The 18,425-nt window shown below is 33.4% G+C and overlaps 4 protein-coding genes, 1 long non-coding RNA gene and 1 pseudogene across 5 annotated transcripts; 4 read left to right on the top strand and 2 right to left on the bottom strand.

The window, feature by feature from the left end:
• Positions 1 to 4,495: 4,495 nt before the first annotated feature.
• LOC106334422 (probable glutathione peroxidase 2) lies at positions 4,496 to 6,437 on the top strand. Its single transcript, XM_013772704.1, has 6 exons — positions 4,496 to 4,671; positions 5,083 to 5,159; positions 5,505 to 5,566; positions 5,665 to 5,783; positions 5,995 to 6,162; positions 6,235 to 6,437. Exons 1-6 carry the CDS (start codon positions 4,627 to 4,629, stop codon positions 6,271 to 6,273), a joined length of 510 nt encoding a protein of 169 aa, XP_013628158.1. The 5' UTR covers positions 4,496 to 4,626; the 3' UTR covers positions 6,274 to 6,437.
• A 395-nt stretch (positions 6,438 to 6,832) lies between these two features.
• LOC106334421 lies at positions 6,833 to 7,975 on the bottom strand. Its single transcript, XM_013772703.1, has 2 exons — positions 7,381 to 7,975; positions 6,833 to 7,262 (listed from the first exon to the last, which is right to left on the bottom strand). The coding sequence occupies exons 1-2, from the start codon at positions 7,874 to 7,876 to the stop codon at positions 7,183 to 7,185; spliced, it is 576 nt and encodes a 191-aa protein (XP_013628157.1). The 5' UTR covers positions 7,877 to 7,975; the 3' UTR covers positions 6,833 to 7,182.
• Positions 7,976 to 8,189: 214 nt separating this feature from the next.
• Positions 8,190 to 9,781, bottom strand: LOC106334419 (40S ribosomal protein S3-2-like). The gene is made up of 6 exons (XM_013772701.1): positions 9,650 to 9,781; positions 9,414 to 9,561; positions 9,161 to 9,332; positions 8,832 to 8,886; positions 8,620 to 8,751; positions 8,190 to 8,532 (listed from the first exon to the last, which is right to left on the bottom strand). The coding sequence occupies exons 1-6, from the start codon at positions 9,677 to 9,679 to the stop codon at positions 8,320 to 8,322; spliced, it is 750 nt and encodes a 249-aa protein (XP_013628155.1). The 5' UTR covers positions 9,680 to 9,781; the 3' UTR covers positions 8,190 to 8,319.
• Positions 9,782 to 11,375: 1,594 nt separating this feature from the next.
• Positions 11,376 to 12,339, top strand: LOC106334100. The gene is made up of 3 exons (XR_001268525.1): positions 11,376 to 11,600; positions 11,692 to 11,765; positions 11,903 to 12,339. It is a non-coding gene; the product is annotated as an uncharacterized LOC106334100 (long non-coding RNA).
• Positions 12,340 to 13,044: 705 nt separating this feature from the next.
• On the top strand, positions 13,045 to 14,351 carry LOC106334121 (annotated as a pseudogene).
• Positions 14,352 to 17,370: 3,019 nt separating this feature from the next.
• Positions 17,371 to 18,219, top strand: LOC106335601. Its single transcript, XM_013774168.1, has one exon. The coding sequence runs from the start codon at positions 17,626 to 17,628 to the stop codon at positions 17,989 to 17,991; it is 366 nt and encodes a 121-aa protein (XP_013629622.1). The 5' UTR covers positions 17,371 to 17,625; the 3' UTR covers positions 17,992 to 18,219.
• The last annotated feature ends 206 nt before the right edge of the window (positions 18,220 to 18,425 follow it).

The following is an 18,425-nucleotide window of genomic DNA, read 5'->3' as shown; positions in this document are numbered from 1 at the left end:
GAAATTTAGGGTATCCGGATCCGGATCCGTCGGATCCGTGGATTTAATATCCGGATCCGGATTCGTGGTTTCCGGATATCCGGATTTCGGACCGTCTCTATATTCTATTATCCGCGGATATTCGGATCCGGATCCGGATCCGCAAAAATAATTAAAAATAATAATTTTTTTTTTAAAACTAAAATTTTAAAAATAATACATAAATGAAATATTTATACAAGAGTTATAAATATATATATATATGTCTATAATATTGTAAAAACTAAAATATAATATTACAAAATTAATTTATGTATAAATATTATTATATAAAGTATAAATATTAATGAAATTTAAAAAGTTAATGTGTTTTAAAAGTACGGATCCGGATCCGGATATCCGGACCTAAAAATTAAGATATCCGGATCCGGTTTGGACGGATCCAAGATTTTACTATCCGGATTCGGATCCGGGCACCCCGGATATCCTATTTTCGGAGCGGATCCGGAGCGGATCTCGGATCGAATCCGGATCTCGGATAATAAGTCCCAGGCCTACTTGGCGTTATCAAATCAATTAACAAATCTAGAATTTTTTTTTTTTGTAAATACAGATCAAGTATCAAATATTAATATTTTTCTACTATTTGGCTGACTTGCTTAAGTACTTGTTTCTTATAACTTGTTGTAATAATATGTATCACCTGCTAAAAATATTTGTTACCTATTACTCGTTGAAAGATACTACAACAAAGATTCAAACTAACAAAATTTAGACTGTTAAGAAAATAAATGGCTTTTTTTTTATGAAACTGACCAGTCTAGAGTTTTTGGAAGTCGAAAGGTTTGAGAATTAAAGTCACAAATCGGTTTTGGGATATTGAAGATGAAGCTTTCCATACCGATCTACCCTTTTTACCATTCCTTTTGGAAACATTCTCGTGAGTTACTTTCATCTTGGTTGCTCTCTTTAGACTTCAGAACCACCGCTGACTTTTCTCATACCTCAAAGGCTGCCTTGAGGGGAAGCTCCGGCTTTTGGCCTTCATTTTAACTACATAATATTTCGGCCGTTACATATAAGAAATCTGCAAGTACTCCAATGGTAAATGTAACTATGTAGTTAGAAAAGGTGTGATGTTTGAACCTTCTGGTCTTCATTGCTTCTGAAACACATTTTTTAGAACTTTTTATCAATTAATGGGATTTAATTATTTTTAGTTGCTACTGCTCTTATTATTCTCAGTCCCGGTACTGCGGCTCCAGCAGTCCAGCGCCAGTAACCATCACCATGGTTTGTTTCTTATCGTTAGAACCAATAACAGGTTCGGATGATTCTTGCTTGTGCGTTTAGACAGAATCTGAAACTCGTTGTAGATACTTGTGCGTCTGAGATTTTCACGGCATTCGTATTGAGGAATCGTGAATTTTGCTGCTCGATTCTTACCAAGCCCGTCAACCACATGAATGGTGTGGAACATGTTTCCATCGCAGAGCATTGTGTTTAATCAGTCTGCTTTTCACTTTTGTTGTAAGACTAGTTTATTTGCAAATAATAAAATATGTTAACTATTTAAAAGGTTACATTTGTTCAGACTTCAAAGAATTGTTTCGGTCTTGAAATGTTTGTTGACAAAAAAAAAAAAAAGGTCTTGAAATGTTTAATAGTAGGAAAATAAATTATAAGCATAACTAAATCATATATATATATATATATTGGAAAATGAGATAACGAGACATGCAAGACATTAAATTCACACCATATCTGTGCATCGACCAACTGCAAACTCCTGTTGCGTTACGTAAAAGTTGAATAAAGACAATGTTCTCAATAAATTGACTCCATATCCGTTCATTGTGGCACGTTTATCTTCTCAATGTTCTTTGTATAATGAATAAAGACAATACTATTAAAAGTTTCTATCCTCTTGTATTGTTAGATGTACTCCAAATGTCAATTAAGTCGGTCCACCTACTTGATAACGACCTAACATACTAAAATTTTCAAGTCTATTTGGTAGATTTTAGAATTTTTTTTAACAGAAATATAATTTCTCAGATGGAAAGCAGTGGGTGTGGTGAGATGAAAACTCATATCGACAAACCGAGATTACCCAAAGCCACCTCGTCGACCACGATTTCCACGACCGTATCTTCCTCTTCCCTTGCCTTCTTCCTCCACGACCCATTTCAATTGTTTTCTTTTTCGCAATTGCAAGGGTTTGTCCTTGAGAATTTCTTATGTTCTCATTTCAAATTAAGTTGGTTGACTTTTTTATACATGTGTAAAACAAATATATCATGTACTTTAATAAATATCTCTGAAAACATTATTATAAATAATCTTTCAAATGGGTATATATTGTTATATTAATATTTTTTATATGTGAACACAAAAATATATTAGTGTATATTTGAAAAAAACTTAAAAAATACATACACGAACGTCTTTCACCGAGAATATTGATACAAGTTTCTAAAATTTGTAGTTGTTTAATAGTAAATACACATATTTTTTTATATTCATACTTAAAATAAATATTAGTATAATTTTCAATTTTTTTTGTGTTCAAAATATTTTGTTATTTTGCCAACTGCTCAGTTTTAATGTATCTTTCCAATGACATTCTATATTTATATATATTTTTTAACACAAACATTCTATATTGTATGTTTATATATTATTTCAATCATACAAAATTTATATGTTATATTAAATATTAAATAATTGATTTTGAGTAATAAAATAAAATTATCAAGAATTAAAAAAATAAGACATTCTTATATATTGTGTTACTATCAGAAACAATATTTTTATTATAAAAGTTAAAAATTAAGATACAAAACAAATTATAATTAAATATTAGTTAGCAAAAAACACTTATATAAAGATATTTTTTAAACTATTTTTTGAGATGAGTGTTTAAAAAATTTAACACAATAATAAGCATATATTTTGATAAAAAATATTTTACATATATAAATATTTTGATGTTTGATTTAACCATCTGAAAACATAAATAATAACTTATTATGCTGGTTTTAGATTAATAAGACATAAATTTATAAGTACTGATAAGAAAATTATGCCCGCATGTTCGGGTAAAACACCTAGTATAATTGTAATTAGCGGTTGATAGGAATCTAATGATTACACCTAATAATTAAACATGGATAAATTAAAAAGAGAACTAGATTCTATATCTTATGGAATCATATACAGTAAGTATTTTTACCTTTTTTGTGCACGATACACGTATTTTTAACCTTAATCTTATACTAGTAAGTTATTATTGTGACAAATGCAACACCTAAAAGACAATCATGTTCTAGATATGTTTTCCTAACATCAAGGGTCTTACCACTTTGATCAAAAGCTAGAAGTAAACAAAATCGGATCAGAATTTGGGTACCGAAATCGTTCAGTCCACGACTGAGAGCGAATCATATTAGTAATTTTTTTCGATTACGCACCACTGATAAAATATTTATTTCTTGAAATTAGATATACGAAGTTTACATCTCATTTATAAGATGACAATTTGATAGTTTTTTTAAAGATTGTTTCCTATTCGGTTAATATGATTTTTTTTTTGTGTGTAAATGCTCATAATTAGACCTTAAAAAAATAGAATTCTTATATATTTATTTTTGATTGAGAAAACAATCATATTCTTTTATAATCTAAACAATATAATTTTGTACATGTACCCAATAATGAACGAAAGACAGAAACGGAAAAATATAAAAAAAAGATGGGGAAACATTAAATATGAAATCACGGATGGCTACCCCCCACCTATGTTACATGGAAACGAAAGCGGGTACGTGGAAGCGAAAGCGTATGGAAGCGCAGAAGCGAAATTTTTTGAAAAATTAGGAAGCGGGTACGTATTGGAAGCGTATATGTATGTATATATATGTGTATATATATATTATGTGTATATATATATTAAAATATAATATTTTTAAAAAAAAATTAGGACTAAAAATTATATGTTATAAATTTAAATAAATTATTTATTCATTTGTAATAATTTTGTAATGATTTCATATTAAAACTGTGAAAATAGACATAAATTAAGTTTAAAAGAAATTATTATATTAATTATTGTTAATGCTTGATAAATAAGTGACACAATATATTTGAATATATGATATATGTTTAATAAAAACTTCAATACATAAAGATAATTTATAGTATTAATTTTAATATTTATATATTTATATCCTCTCTATTCATTACTATTAAAATTTTGATTTTGCATAAATTAATAACTACGATTATATTTTTATTGATATTCAACCTTGTATTTTTTTTTAAAGAACGGAAGCGTAATTCCAAAACGGAATCATAAGCTTCCAACGTGTTTTTAAAATGAATATTTTGGAAGCGTTTTGGAAGCGAGATTCCGTAAGCTTCCACAAGGTTCCGATTCCGATTCCGGTTCCGAAGCGGGAAGCGGACGTCCGATGAAGCTTCCGTGCAACGTAGCCCCCCACCACCATTCCTCACAAGAGATTCCTCATTTGGAGCGTCTTATTCTTGCACATATCTCTACCAATAAAGATATATATATGTTGAAAATATTTATATTTCTTCACTTTCTTCAAAACTAAAAACAAAGAGAAAAATAGAGAGACCAAAATGGCGGAGGAATCTCCAGAGTCTATCTACGACTTCGCCGTTAAGGTATGGCTTCTTATTATTGTTCATCTTAGATTCTTGATTCATATAAACAAGTAAAAGACCCAAAAATAAGAAAATAATTTCATTTTGATCAACGGAACTTCCAATGTTCTCTCTCTATCTCTTGAGACGTTCATATAAATATATATTTTTCAATCTGTACATTCATATGAATATTAGACAAAGTAGAAAAACAGAAGAAGAAATACAAGGTTATTTATAAGAAATATATACATGACTAGCCCTGAAATTTGTGTGAGGATTGAAATATTTACCACTTGAGGGTCAAAATGATTACATAATACATTTGTGGATGGTTTGAGAGGAATGATCTATACAGTACTTAAATTTGGAGAGACGAATGTTTTCGAATGAAGCATATATGTTTATGTTTTGTTTTGTTGAACATGGCAGGATATTGAAGGTAAAGATGTGAGTTTGAGCCAATTCAAAGGCAAAACTCTTTTGATTGTAAACGTTGCCTCCAAATGGTAAGCACCCATTATTTATTTTTATTTTTTCTCACTGATTTGAACAAGAATTATGTTAAAAGGTCTCTATTGTTTGACTAATTTCTCAAGATATGAATGAATAATGAAACAACAAAAGATCTTGTAGTACAGAATTAGTAATTGATCAACTCGGTTTGGTTTGATTAGTACCACTCCGTACTTTTGCAGCTTCGGTTTACCACAATGTTTGGTTTGTTTATGTAAGAACATGAAAGATTCTAGTAATATTTTTGTTCAGTTTTAGTTTGCTTAATTTTTATTCATATTTCTAACTATAACATGTTTTAAAAAGCAGAAACTAAGCTAAAGTTCTTATTACTGCAGTGGTCTGACGGATGCAAACTACAAGGAACTGAATGTTCTATACGATAAATACAAGGACCAAGGTCTGTTGTTACCCATATAAATACAAAATCTGGTTTTCATAATTTTAATTGTAAAATACTGGTATAACTTTAGTAAACTTCAAAAAAAAAAACATTAGGGTTGGAGATTTTAGCGTTTCCGTGCAATCAGTTCTTGGGACAAGAACCAGGAAACAATGAAGAGATCCAACAAACTGTCTGCACAAGGTTCAAAGCTGAGTTCCCCATCTTTGACAAGGTACTTGTTTTATGTCTTTATCAAATTTAAATATGTTACAACCTCTACTAATCACCCTCTAATCAAAATTACCAAGCTGCAATCCTTCTACAACAACATTCAAATCAAGCCAAATTTTATATAGTGAAAAAAATTAGTTTTTTTTGTTTAACACCAAGGTTGCAGTGAAAAAAGATTAGGTATTATACAAATATACTTGATGGCAATGTAGGTGGATGTGAACGGGAAGAACACGGCGCCATTATACAAATACTTGAAAGCAGAGAAAGGAGGTTTGCTTATTGACGCAATCAAATGGAACTTCACAAAGTTCTTGGTTTCACCTGACGGCAAAGTCTCCCAGAGATATTCTCCTAGAACCTCTCCTCTTCAATTCGAGGTATGTAAACCAGGCTAAACCAAAATCCTCACATTTTCATCACACATAACCGGCCTTTTTGGATTTGTGCAGAAAGACATTCAATCTCTGTTGGGACAGGCTTCATCTTGATCATCATCACAAGTTTAAAGAATCGTTTTATCTAAATCTTTGTTTTGTTCTTAAGAATCCCACAATGTTGCAAACTCTTATTCTCTGAATCTGCTTTTTTAATAAACATGGTGTCTTCTCGTTGGTGACACGTCGTTTCATTGATGAATAAATCATATTTATCATGTGACTCGTTTTAACGCTCAAACTTTATAAAAGACATGATGTCGAGTCATAAATTCGATTGGCTTAATAGTACAGTTGGATACGTAACACAACACGTGAAAGGATCTTGTCCTCATGTTGCCCTATCGTACACGACACGTTAAAGCGTGTTCACAACTTATGACCACATACATAGTTTCTGATTCTTTCCTACAAACCGGAAAGAAAAAAGATAAAAGAATCACAAGTAAAGACACGTTCTTTCTTTCTTCCTTTCTTTCACATCTTGTAATACTGAAGCAAAGTCACGAGCTTTACCGTCATCTAAGCGTAATTATCAATGATATAAAAGCAAGACAGGTCAAGATCATGAAAGCAAACAGAAGATCACTGTCGTTAGATTAGTAATAAAAAAAACAGAACTTTAAAACTGTTGGGAGATTTGTCTCTAAATCTCTGCCTGCTAAATCAACCCTTAATGTACTTTAACTTAATACGCAGAGACTATTCAGGGTGATAATTTGAAAGTTTTATTTAGTGACACATTTATTATCCAATTTTTTATTACAAACATTAGGCTAAGGATGTTACAACATAGACACAGAGTTAAAAAGTAAAGCCAAACCAGTTTCTCCATGGACACATTGCAAGTCTATTCTCAGCTAAAAGTGGCAGAGACTTCATTCATGCAAAAAAGAGTCTGATCAGTAGATGTTTCTGGTTCAACCAAATATGTTCAGACAAGTTGATGATGATGATTCTTGTTCAGCTACACAAACGGACAGTGCAAGCTACGGTTTGTGCCCAGTACTTGAGTCTAGCTTTTACATCATCTGGATTATCACCTGAATCCAAAGCAAAACCATCAAGAAATGGTTCATCAAAATGTTCTTCAAACAAATTCAATTGAGCAAACAAAGCTAAAACACTGAAACTATGTATCTAACTCGAGAGATTCATTACCAGGGCTAGAGATCTTCCAGTTCGCAACTGGACTGGTCGTGGTCGGTGGCGGCCGCGGAGAGTCCTCTTGGTGGTTTAGCTTATCATCTAAGAACTTCTGGGACATGGAGTAACATAGCTCTAAAGCAGGCAAAGTGTTGCAGAGCTCAGGGATCTCGTCGTAGCTAAACCCAAACCCTAGGTCTAAACAACCTTTTAGCTCCTCGAGATCGTCATCCGTCAAGCTCTTGGCTCTCGTAAGATCTTCTTGATCATCTTGAGCCTCCACGTAACCTTCCAGCAACACTTGGCTCTTTTTCTTCTCAAGCTTGTGTCTACTCTCACCGGCTAAGTAACCTCCGACGTTTTCACCGCGGTTCTTGATCTCGGACCAAGCTTCTTGGATTCCTCCTTGCTCCTCGTGTTCTTGCAAGACTGTGCTAGATGTTTTGTCGTTTAGTTTCTCTTGGACAGAAAGTGTCCGTTGATCTGCTGATTCGAAGTGAACGCAACCCATCTCTCTCTCCAGTTATCTTCTTCTTATCGGCAATGAATGGTGACGACAGGTTATAAAGAGAAGATTTGTTTTGTTTCTTGAAAAAGAAGCATCAATTATTGGTTGGGGAATTGAATGGCATCTTTCTTCCTTCTATTATGACATCTTGTGGGCCACGTTAACTAAACGAATCAATGATTCGAAGAAATGCGTGTCTGAAAAACAATGCAGTAGTTACTTTCAATTATACCGACACTGTTTGTAGGGTGAAAGTAATGAATGTCGTAGTTACTTTCGAAGTTTATTAAAGCAATAAACTTAATAAGAAATGGAATAATTTTAGAAACAGTATTTGAAGAACGGTGTCTGATTCGAAGATGAGATAACGATAAAATATAAACTGTCAAAAAGCAGAAAAGTTATAAGGGCGAAATCACAGAGTACTAGTAAAAAAAGAGTTTCTTCTAGGCGACTGGGATCATCTCAGGGTAGTCTACGGCAGTGAGGGGAGCTTCTGGTGCAAGAGCAGCCGGAGCAGAAACCTGAGCAGGTGCAGAGTTGACGTCTTCCTCCTTGGGAGCATGGATGATGACAACATCAGGCAATGGTGTCTTTGGTCCATTTATTCCCTTAGGGTCCCAGTCAAGCATGACCTTCACCTTGATTCCAAGCACACCCTGCACATTTGGAGTTTAACAAGAGACTAGATTTAGACAATGTTTGGCGGTTTTACTTACTCAATAAGGTGAAACCAAGAGACTAACCTGTCTAAGAAGAACATGTCTGACAGCAGAGTCGATGTAATCCTTGGTTGGTTGACCAGAGGAAACCATGTAACCGTCCTTGAATTTCATGGACTTGGCACGTGCTGCACGGAGCTTTCCACTCACAATCACCTGATAGTAAAACAATTGTGTTTAGAGAAAAAGAAAGTAAGCGAAAAAAACAATTAGAGAATACAGGGATTTGAACTCACCTCACAACCCTTAGCACCACTCTCCATGACGAATCTCAAGACACCATAGCAAGCCCTACACAACACAACATCATTGCAATATTAACATCCGGCTCTTATTAAGAAATGAGAGCATACTAGCAAATAACAACGCTCAACATATACTCACCAACCAGTAAAGTCGTAGCTTAAAACCAATACAGCTAAATTAAAGAGTGAAAACTCTCTAGAGTGTCGAAGAAAGGTAAACCATTTCCTATCTACTAATCTGACTTCTCAACATATGTGTAACAAACTAACAAATCAATTATCTCAGTTCAAACCTAAGAGAGCCATAGAAACGTATATACCTGCGGACAGCAAGACCACCGAGGAGCTTGTAACGGAGAGACTCGGCCTGAGCAATGGCGCAGAGACCTCTGTTGGCAACCTTCTCGGCGTAAAGCTCAACACTGTCTTGAGGGAATCTGAATCTCTTCTGCACAAGAGATGTCAACTCTCTGATCCTCCTTCCCTTCTCACCTACAATAACATCCAACGAACTCAATTAACATAAAAGTCCAAAGCTTTGGATTCTAAAGGAAGGTTAGAACCAACACATACCGAGAACATTTTGGGTACGTGTGGCTCTGATGATGATCTCAGTCCTCATTGGAGTAACCCTAACCTCCACACCAGAGTAACCATCTTCCGCAAGCTCTCTGGTTAAGACCTCGTTCAGCTCAGCGTAGAACACACCGTCAGCTACAAACTACGAAATGCAAAACACAGTTACTGAAAATGGTTCACAAATACGAGAGAGATCGATTGGGAGGAGAAAGAGATCGAGTGAGATTCACCTTTCTCTTCTTGCTGATTTGCGTCGCCATTTTGTGGTTGTTGAAGTTCTCGCCGATTGCTGTGAAAGTGTGAAAACCCTAGAATCGGGGCGACGAAGAGGGCGATTAACGAATAAATAGTTGAGTGCTAGGGTTTCTCTCAACCTCATGCTCGGGCTCATCATTTTGTGATATATCGGCCCATTATTTGTTAATTACGGCCCATTAGAAAATAGAGTCAGTTTTACAATATTTCGGAGTAGGTGTGGAACCAGAAGGAAACAAATATACAACCTAGCAAACCTTTGTATATGTGTTCCACTGAAGCTTGGGAACACATTGTGTCTCCAGTGGCGAGACTGAGAATCTGCCATGAGATGAGCTAAAAGTCACGTTTAAGATACAGATCATGAGTCACAAATGATATATCTCTCAACTTTAATGTAACGACCCAAAATGATGATATTATTTCTCCTTACACTTAGAGCATCATTATTGCAGGTTCTTAGGAAAGGGTTTAAACAAATTACAACATTTAATTAAATGAAAACTAAATTAAAATGCAGTTACCGATCCTTAGAACAACATTATTGCTGGGACAAAATTTAGGACTCTTAGCGTTTTTTATTAATATTTTTAGATTAAGAGACAATGTTAAGATACAATAGAAAATATGCAGATTATTGGTATATACTTTTATGTTGTCTCTTGGTAAAAAATTATTTGTTTTAATAAGTAATAACATATAAAAGATGTGTTTAATATAAAACATATAACATTATAATTGAAAACATAAGAAAATTATAAAGTAGGCAAAAAAAAAAACTTACAATTAAATTTTTTTTTAAAAAACATTGAAGACATAAATTAAAAACATAAAACATACAAACATCATAAATAAAAGCATACAAACATTTTATATAATTCATAGAAACTTAAATATTATATGTTATTTGGAAGATATCCAAATTTAGCCCATATATTTTCAATCAAATCTTCTTTTAATTGTTGATAGGCTTGTCTATCTCGGCGACCAATTGTATTGCCGACTTTTGTAGTCTTTTCGACGGAAAATGTAAGATCCACATATTTTCCTTGTTGAAATTCTAAAACGTTATATTGAGTGTATGAATCTCGTTCATCTTCGACAATATATTATGGAGTATGATACATGCTCTCATAATATTTGCTATTTTGTTTTTATCCCATAAATTAGATGGATTTCTCACAACGACGGATCTAGCTTGCAGGACTCCAAAGGCACGCTCAACATCCTTTCGATTCGGGGTTGCAATCGGCGGAGATCGGTGTGGAGTGAGAGAAATAAACGAGACTAGTTTCGATTTGGGGTTGCAATCGGCGGAGAAGCAGAGCCGAATGGTTTCACCGTCAAGAGAGAATAGGGGAGAAGATGAAAGTGATTTCGAGACCGCAACTCGACTTTACCCTACACCATTAAGACAACCAATCTCATGCTGACGCGTGGCATTAAGGACGCGTGCAAAAACTTCTTAATTAAAATACGTTTCTATTGTTTATCAGCATTTTTGATTTAATTTTTGACCCCTAATTACTAAGAAATGAGTCTAAGACCCGGCGATAATCTTGCTCTTATTCTGAACTTTTTGAGACCGATCCTTAGCTTAAAAGAGAGCACACGTGTCAGCATGTGGACAAACCTCAAATTATTTTTTTTTTCTTTTTTTTTCTCTCTCTCTTTTTTCTTTCTCGAGTCTTCTTCTTCTTCTCTCTTTGTTTTGTCCGACGACGATGGCGATCAATCGGTTGATCAACTCTACCTCCCTTCTCTCCCACCATTGACGCCACCGCCGTAGGAAAGGAGCTCTCTTTGGGCGGAGACTCCATCGTCAAAGGCTCAACGGATGGCTCAACGACGGCGCTGAGGTGGATTCTTCATTGCCGTCCCGACCTACCTATAAACCTCGTACAAAAACTCTTTCGACTAAGACAGGTCTGTGTCTCTTCAGCTAAAGAAATTGTATTTTGTAGATTCAATCGAACCGTGAAGGTTACAAGATAAGTGATTTGTAAATGTGATTCAGGTTAGAAGAGAAATGCCTATGAGTTGCGACGGTGATGATTGCTTGAAGGTGGCAGCCAAGGAGTCATTGAAAGGGTAAGTCTTCTTCTAGTCATCTCTTGGTTAAGACAAGAACTGTTTTTTTTAGGAAGATGATGGTACTGATTGTTTGAAGGTGGCAGCCAAAGAGTCATTTAATGTAGAAGATAGAATTTACCTTCCTTTATCTGTAGGCAATGATGCGCTGCCTCTTGCTAAGAAAGCAATTTATGGAAGTGACAGAGCAAAGCTTAGACCCTGCTTGTACCAGACCAACTGTGGATTTCACAATGGGCGGGTAAGCCACCATGCTCTGCACTTTGATTACTTGATATTTTTAGGAGAATTAGTAGATGAAATGTATTCGGTCAAGGCACTCTCTTTAACTTCTTAACTGCTATTTGCTAAGTTGGTTTATAGTGGATTGTATGAGCAGAACTCAAAGTAGTTGCAAGCTGAGTTTTTTTATTAATGTAGCTTATAAATATAATTGACTGATTTGTTCGACGTCTTTTTTTTAATGGCTTGATGTCTCGCCTGCTCATGTATCTATAATTGACTGATTTGTGAAATGGAGTTCTCCTTCTTGTTGTTGCTCATTTAAGTTATCTTGTTGTTGTTCTGTTAAGTTAAAAACGTATGGCTTGGTCATGTTGTTGTTGTTCTGTTATAAGCAAACGTTTATATGTGTGACAACGCATATTCTTCTCAAAACACTTTTGAGGGATCAATTAATGACACATTTGATCAAATCTTTGATCAATATTTTGATCAAACGTTCGAGAATTTTTTTATTCATTATGGTGATCAAGAAAAAAAAATATGATGATCAAGAAAAAGAAAGGAAAAAAAGAAAAAAATGAAGTTTATTTTACTAATATTTGTTTTTATGTTTTTTTTAAAAAAAATTATGTTTAAAATGTTATCTTCTTTTACTATGTTTTGTTTAAAATAAAATTTTAAATTTTAATAAAACAATGTTTAATATTTTTTTGTTAAGAAACTCCCAATGAAGCATAAAATCTATAGGTTTCTTAACTAAATTTTTTAACTAACTTTTTTATTAAATAAGTCATTAAAAAACCCAAATAGGGATAATGATGCTCTTATCAATTTGTTAAACTTAGCTACCAACGAGTTGAATATTATATCTTTGACCATATCGTTTTTTCAGTTTATAGGTGAATCTTTATTTAAACTATAAAATTCAAAGCTCTTTATCTCTTTGTCATTTTAACGGAAAAAAAAACAGACAAACTCACACGATTATCAGAAATCCAGCAAGGTTCAACATTCAAATATCTTATACACTCATCACCAAATACAAGAAACAAAAATGTCAACCTCTAAAACCATAACCTACACTCTCTTCATCGCAGCAACACACTATTCGCGTCCTACAACGCAGCCGCAAAGGCCACAACGCAACCGCTATTCCCAGCCATTCTAATCTTCGGCGATTCAACCGTGGACACAGGCAACAACAATTACCCTTTAAACACAATCTTCAGAGCTACACATTTTCCTTACGGCATTGATCTCCCAAACCACGAAGCCAGCGGGAGATTCTCAAACGGTAAACTCATCCCCGACATACTCGCGGCCAAGTACAACATCAAAGACCTTGTTCCTCCTTTCTTACAACCAAATCTTTCCGACCAAGATATCTTAACCGGAGTCTGTTTTGCTTCAGCCAGTTCGGGTTACGATGATCGAACCAGTCTCTCCACTCAGTCCATTCCTGTCTTGGAACAACCTAACATGTTCAGGAGTTACATGGCTCGTCTTACAAGTATCGTGGGAGACAAGAAAGCTATGGAGATTATACACAATGCTTTAGTGATTATAAGTGCAGGGAGCAACGATTTCATCTTAAATTTTTACACTGTTCCTGCAAGGCGTCTTGAGTATCCTTACATCTCTGGTTACCAAGACTTTATACTTAAAAGGCTTGAAATTTTAGTCCAGGTAAAGTTTCAAATGAATGTCGCATTTTACTAATGCACTGAGATTTAAGTCACTTCCAGAATCACCACTCGGGTTATCGCTAACAAATAGTGAAACCAGTTTTTCTAATCTTTTCCAATGTGTGTTGTGTGCAGGAGCTTTATAGTTTAGGCTGCCGGAATATCATGGTCGTAGGTATACCTCCTATTGGTTGTATACCGGTTCAAATGACTGCTAAATTCCGCAACATCTTTAGGTTCTGCATAGAACAAGAGAACATAGATTCTGTCTTATACAATGAGAAACTTCCAAAGGCATTACCTAAGATTGAAGCATCTCTTTCAGGAAGCAAGATCCTTTACGCCAATGTATATGATCCTATGTTCGACATGATGCAAAACCCTAGCAAATACGGTATAGATATAGTCTTTCTTGTTCCGCAAGTTTTCCAATAATAATATTGAGAACTATGATTCACTCATGCGGAAGTTTTTTAAAACAGGGTTTAAAGAGACGAAGAGAGGATGTTGTGGAACAGGGCATCTGGAGATGACCTTACTGTGTAATGCTGTTTCTCCATTGTGCTGGAACCGCTCCGAGTTTTTGTTCTTTGACTCGATTCATCCATCGGAAGCTACCTATAATTACATAGGAAACCTTCTCGATACTCAAATACGTGGGTGGATTGCGGCTTGAATCATCACAATCCACAAAAGTGAAAGCATTATTTGTTACTTAATGGACTATCTTGATTTTGTGATCCAAATGACTGTTTATGTACCCCCCTTGTTTCTCTGCTGACTTTTGATGAAATGATGTTGAAAAAAAATCATTTAAATTTAATGTAACTCTGAAATAAATCAAGAAACTAGTTCTTGGAAAGATAGTAAATGTTTTGAAAAATATTAAGGCCAAATGTTTAAAATAATTGAACTAAACTAAAAAGCACAAAAACTCTTTATTTTCACTTTTATATACATATGTATTTGTTTTACATGATTAGTGGTTCACATTTTGAACATTAATATATATTTAAATGCTTATATGATTTTTTCAAACATGATAATTTTATAACGTACATGCTGTAATGTGATATAATATAGTTAGAAATTCATCATTCTTTCGTGGAAACAAAATATATCGATTTAAAATACATGTTACTGGACACATTAGATCTTTAAATTCAATATTTAAATCTTGTCAACCAAAAATATAGCACTAAATATGGTACTCCAAAGCTTAAGATAGGCATGGGCATTTTAACCTCGACCCGAAAACCCAAACCGGAACCGATCCAAAAATACTCGACTCGAAACGAATCAAAAATTTAAAAATACCTTTTGGGTCCAAATTTCTTTTACCCGAAAGAACCGGAACCGAAAGAAACCGACTAGAATAGACCCAGACCCAAAAAGAACCGACCCAAATAGATTCGGCATGATAAGAACCGATTTTTACTCGACTTAAAAACATGTATATCCAAAACTATGATTTTTTTGTTCTATTATATATATATATTATTTTATGATTTAGTTAAAATATCTTTTGTTAACAATATTTGTTATTATTTTGTAACATTTTGAACTAAAATGAAGCTTTAAAATGTAAAATCTAGAGTTTGATTTTTTTATATTTTAATTATTAATAGTTTAATTTAAGTTATTTTATAAAATTTTAGATATATATGATAAATATTGACTAAATTTGAGTGAGTTTGGGTATGTCATGTCCTTTTTAGATCCTAAATACCCGAACTTGATCCGGGCCCGATATGGACCCGAAAATTACAGATATTTTATAGGTATTTTAATTATAGACTCAAACCGATCCGAACACAAAAATAACCGAGCCGAACCCAAACCATAAATTTACAAGTATCTATTGGGTCCAAATGTTAAAGATCTGAAAAAAACATGGATCCGAAAGGAACCGGTCCGAACCCGACCCGAATACCGAACGTCCATGCCTAGCGTAAGAGTTAAAACCAGAGTAGAAAACTTTACATCATAGGGCGTACGTTCACATAGCTTTAGAATTCTGATTAGCAACCAAGTTTAGAGAACTTATGCTCTCAAGTTTTTTTTTTTTTTTTGTTTAAGTACACATTAAACACGTTTACATTACTTTAGTTTGTAAAATGCACCGAAGTTCTTGCTAACCTATTATTCAGATCAACATGAGTGATCAAGTTTATTTACGACTTAAAAATATGTTATTACGCAAATGTCAAAACAGACTTTGGTTTTGATGTAAATTACGTACGTATATAGACTTTAGTTTTAATGCATGCTACGTACATATGGAACAGACTTTAGCTTTAAGAACATAATTATTGGAGAGTTCTTGAAGTGGGGTTCTTAGCGGAATATAAGAATCTAACTCTTAACTTTTAACTAAAAAAGCTAAGAACCGGCTCTTAAATAAGAGTTTTAAGAGACGATTCTTAACTTTTTTTGTTAAAAGTTAAGAGACAGATTCTTATATTCCGGTAAGAATTTCACCATAAAAACCTTTCAATAATCATGCTCTAAGGGCCTCATCATGATTAATGCAAGTCTGTTAGGTAGGAAACGTTTATTAGCTTAAGAACTAAGAAATGTTTTTGATATTCGCTAAGAGATCCTCTATAATAGACCTGCAACACCATTGATATGAAACTGCATGGGTTTCTTAAAACATCAGAATATTAATTTCTTAAACAAACTAAATTACCTAATTAAATTTCATTTTTCAAAATCAGCCTTTATTAAAATGATATGTGGACAATAAACTAGATATGGATATCTGACAGTATAGACTGCGAGATGCTCTTCCTTTTTCTCTCTCCTACTTTTCTGTTTTTTATTATCTTTTTTTTATTTGTTTGATATTGGGTTAGAACCCCTTAATAATCATGCTTAAATTTAATTGAGGTTTTATCCATTAGAGTTCTAAACTTTCATATATATATATATATATATATATATATATATAATTATGTGGTTCATTACTTTATGGGAAACTTAAACCAAAATTTCTAAACTTTTATGTTTTAAGAAATTTCGGGTTGAATTTTCCGTAAAAATTACTACATATACATATACATATACATATATAAAAGTTTAGAACTCCAATTGGTACAACTTTCTATCGAAGGTGCTCTAAGGGGTCCTAATTTAATGCAAACTACTACGTAATAATTTCAATCCTAATGTTTGGTCTACACATCATATTTTTGAGACTAACCTTTTTTACTATAAGGTTATAAACTATATACAACATCTTTTTGTTTTGGTCAAATAAAAATGTGTTAAAATTAATAATGTGCAGAATTAAAAAACAAATATAAATAAACTTTTGAATTACAAGAATAATTACTAGTTGTTTTAAAAATCTGCAAATCAACAATAATAAATTTTATTAGAATATATAAACCAATAACAATAAAATTTTAAAATTAAAAGTGTTTAAGAATTTTTCTACCAATAACCCTTCCGAAAGAGTGAAAGAAAAAGAAGATATATCTTTCATAATAATTGCTTTAGTTTTTATTTTTAATTTAAGTTTTTAGTAATATGATTAATTTATGATAAAATAATAATATTTGTATTATTACAAAGCATAAGGATATCTTGGTGTTAGAGATCTTAAAAAGATAAAAACTGATATAATGTTTTTATATATGTATATATCTTAGGGACTATCTTACGTCAACACAGAAGGAAAATGTCTTCTTTGACGATTATATTGTAGTTTAGTCAGAGACACATGCATCTAAAATTCTAAAATGCTTGTTTTTCCGAATTAATTATTCATACAGTTGGCTAACGCAGACTAATAAGGCTTGTAAAAGCTGACTTTGACTTCGCCTCTCATTTACGAGCGTACATATCCAACCATTAACTACAATATAAAACACAGCTACGCGATTCAAAAAGACATAACGAAAAGAATTCGACCAATCTAAAAAGAAAAATAAGACAGAAGAGAAATGATGTTTGAGTCTCCAAGCAAGAAGAGATGGAAGTTGTTATCATCATCTTCATCTTATAGAGAGACAATTGTGCTTGGAAGAAGATATAGTAAAAGTTGCAGAGAGCAGAAGCAACAAGGAAGAAGATATACTGAAGAGAGACTCTTGCCGAAGTGGAAAGTTCTGTTGAGGAAGCTCAAGTTGTTGCCTTCTCCTAGATTCACAAAGGTCACAGCTTATGAGCTTGACGATTACTCTTTGAATTTTGATCAAGGGCCCGGATGGCACGACCACGATGAGCCCGAGAATCTTGCTAGGTCTTTCTCTTCTCGGTTTGCTGATCCCACCAAGAATATTAGAGCAACACGCTTGCTCTTGTATTAAGAGTTATTATTTTCTTTTTTCTTTTCCTTAGTTTTTCTCTTTTCAATGATGAGATACACTAGCTGTTCGGATTATAAAAATGATTAAAAATGTTAGCCTGATTATTTGTCTGGGAGATTTAGATCTAACCAAACCCAAGCAACTAACCATTACACAAACCGTTATGGACAAAAAGGGTTAAAAGTAATAATAACACAGCGATTCTACATGGCCTGAAAGGCATGATGTGGATTACTATTCTATTGATCCTTATTGTTTGGCAAAGTATGTTGTTTTATCTCCTACCCTTTTCTATTTATAAGAGTTGAAGATGGTTTTCATGTGTTAAATATTTAATAAAAAAACTCATCTTATAGCAAACCATCTTCTCATAGTCCTTTGGCTTGTTCCTCATCGATGTGGGTTTGTACTCCGCTGGCAGTTTGATGAGGTTC

The sequence above is a fragment of the Brassica oleracea genome, chromosome C3 (assembly GCF_000695525.1).
Source record: "Brassica oleracea var. oleracea cultivar TO1000 chromosome C3, BOL, whole genome shotgun sequence".
Taxonomy (NCBI): domain Eukaryota; kingdom Viridiplantae; phylum Streptophyta; class Magnoliopsida; order Brassicales; family Brassicaceae; genus Brassica; species Brassica oleracea.
The sequence above is the reverse complement of the archived record's forward strand: the minus strand, read 5'-3'. Positions and strand labels throughout refer to the sequence as shown.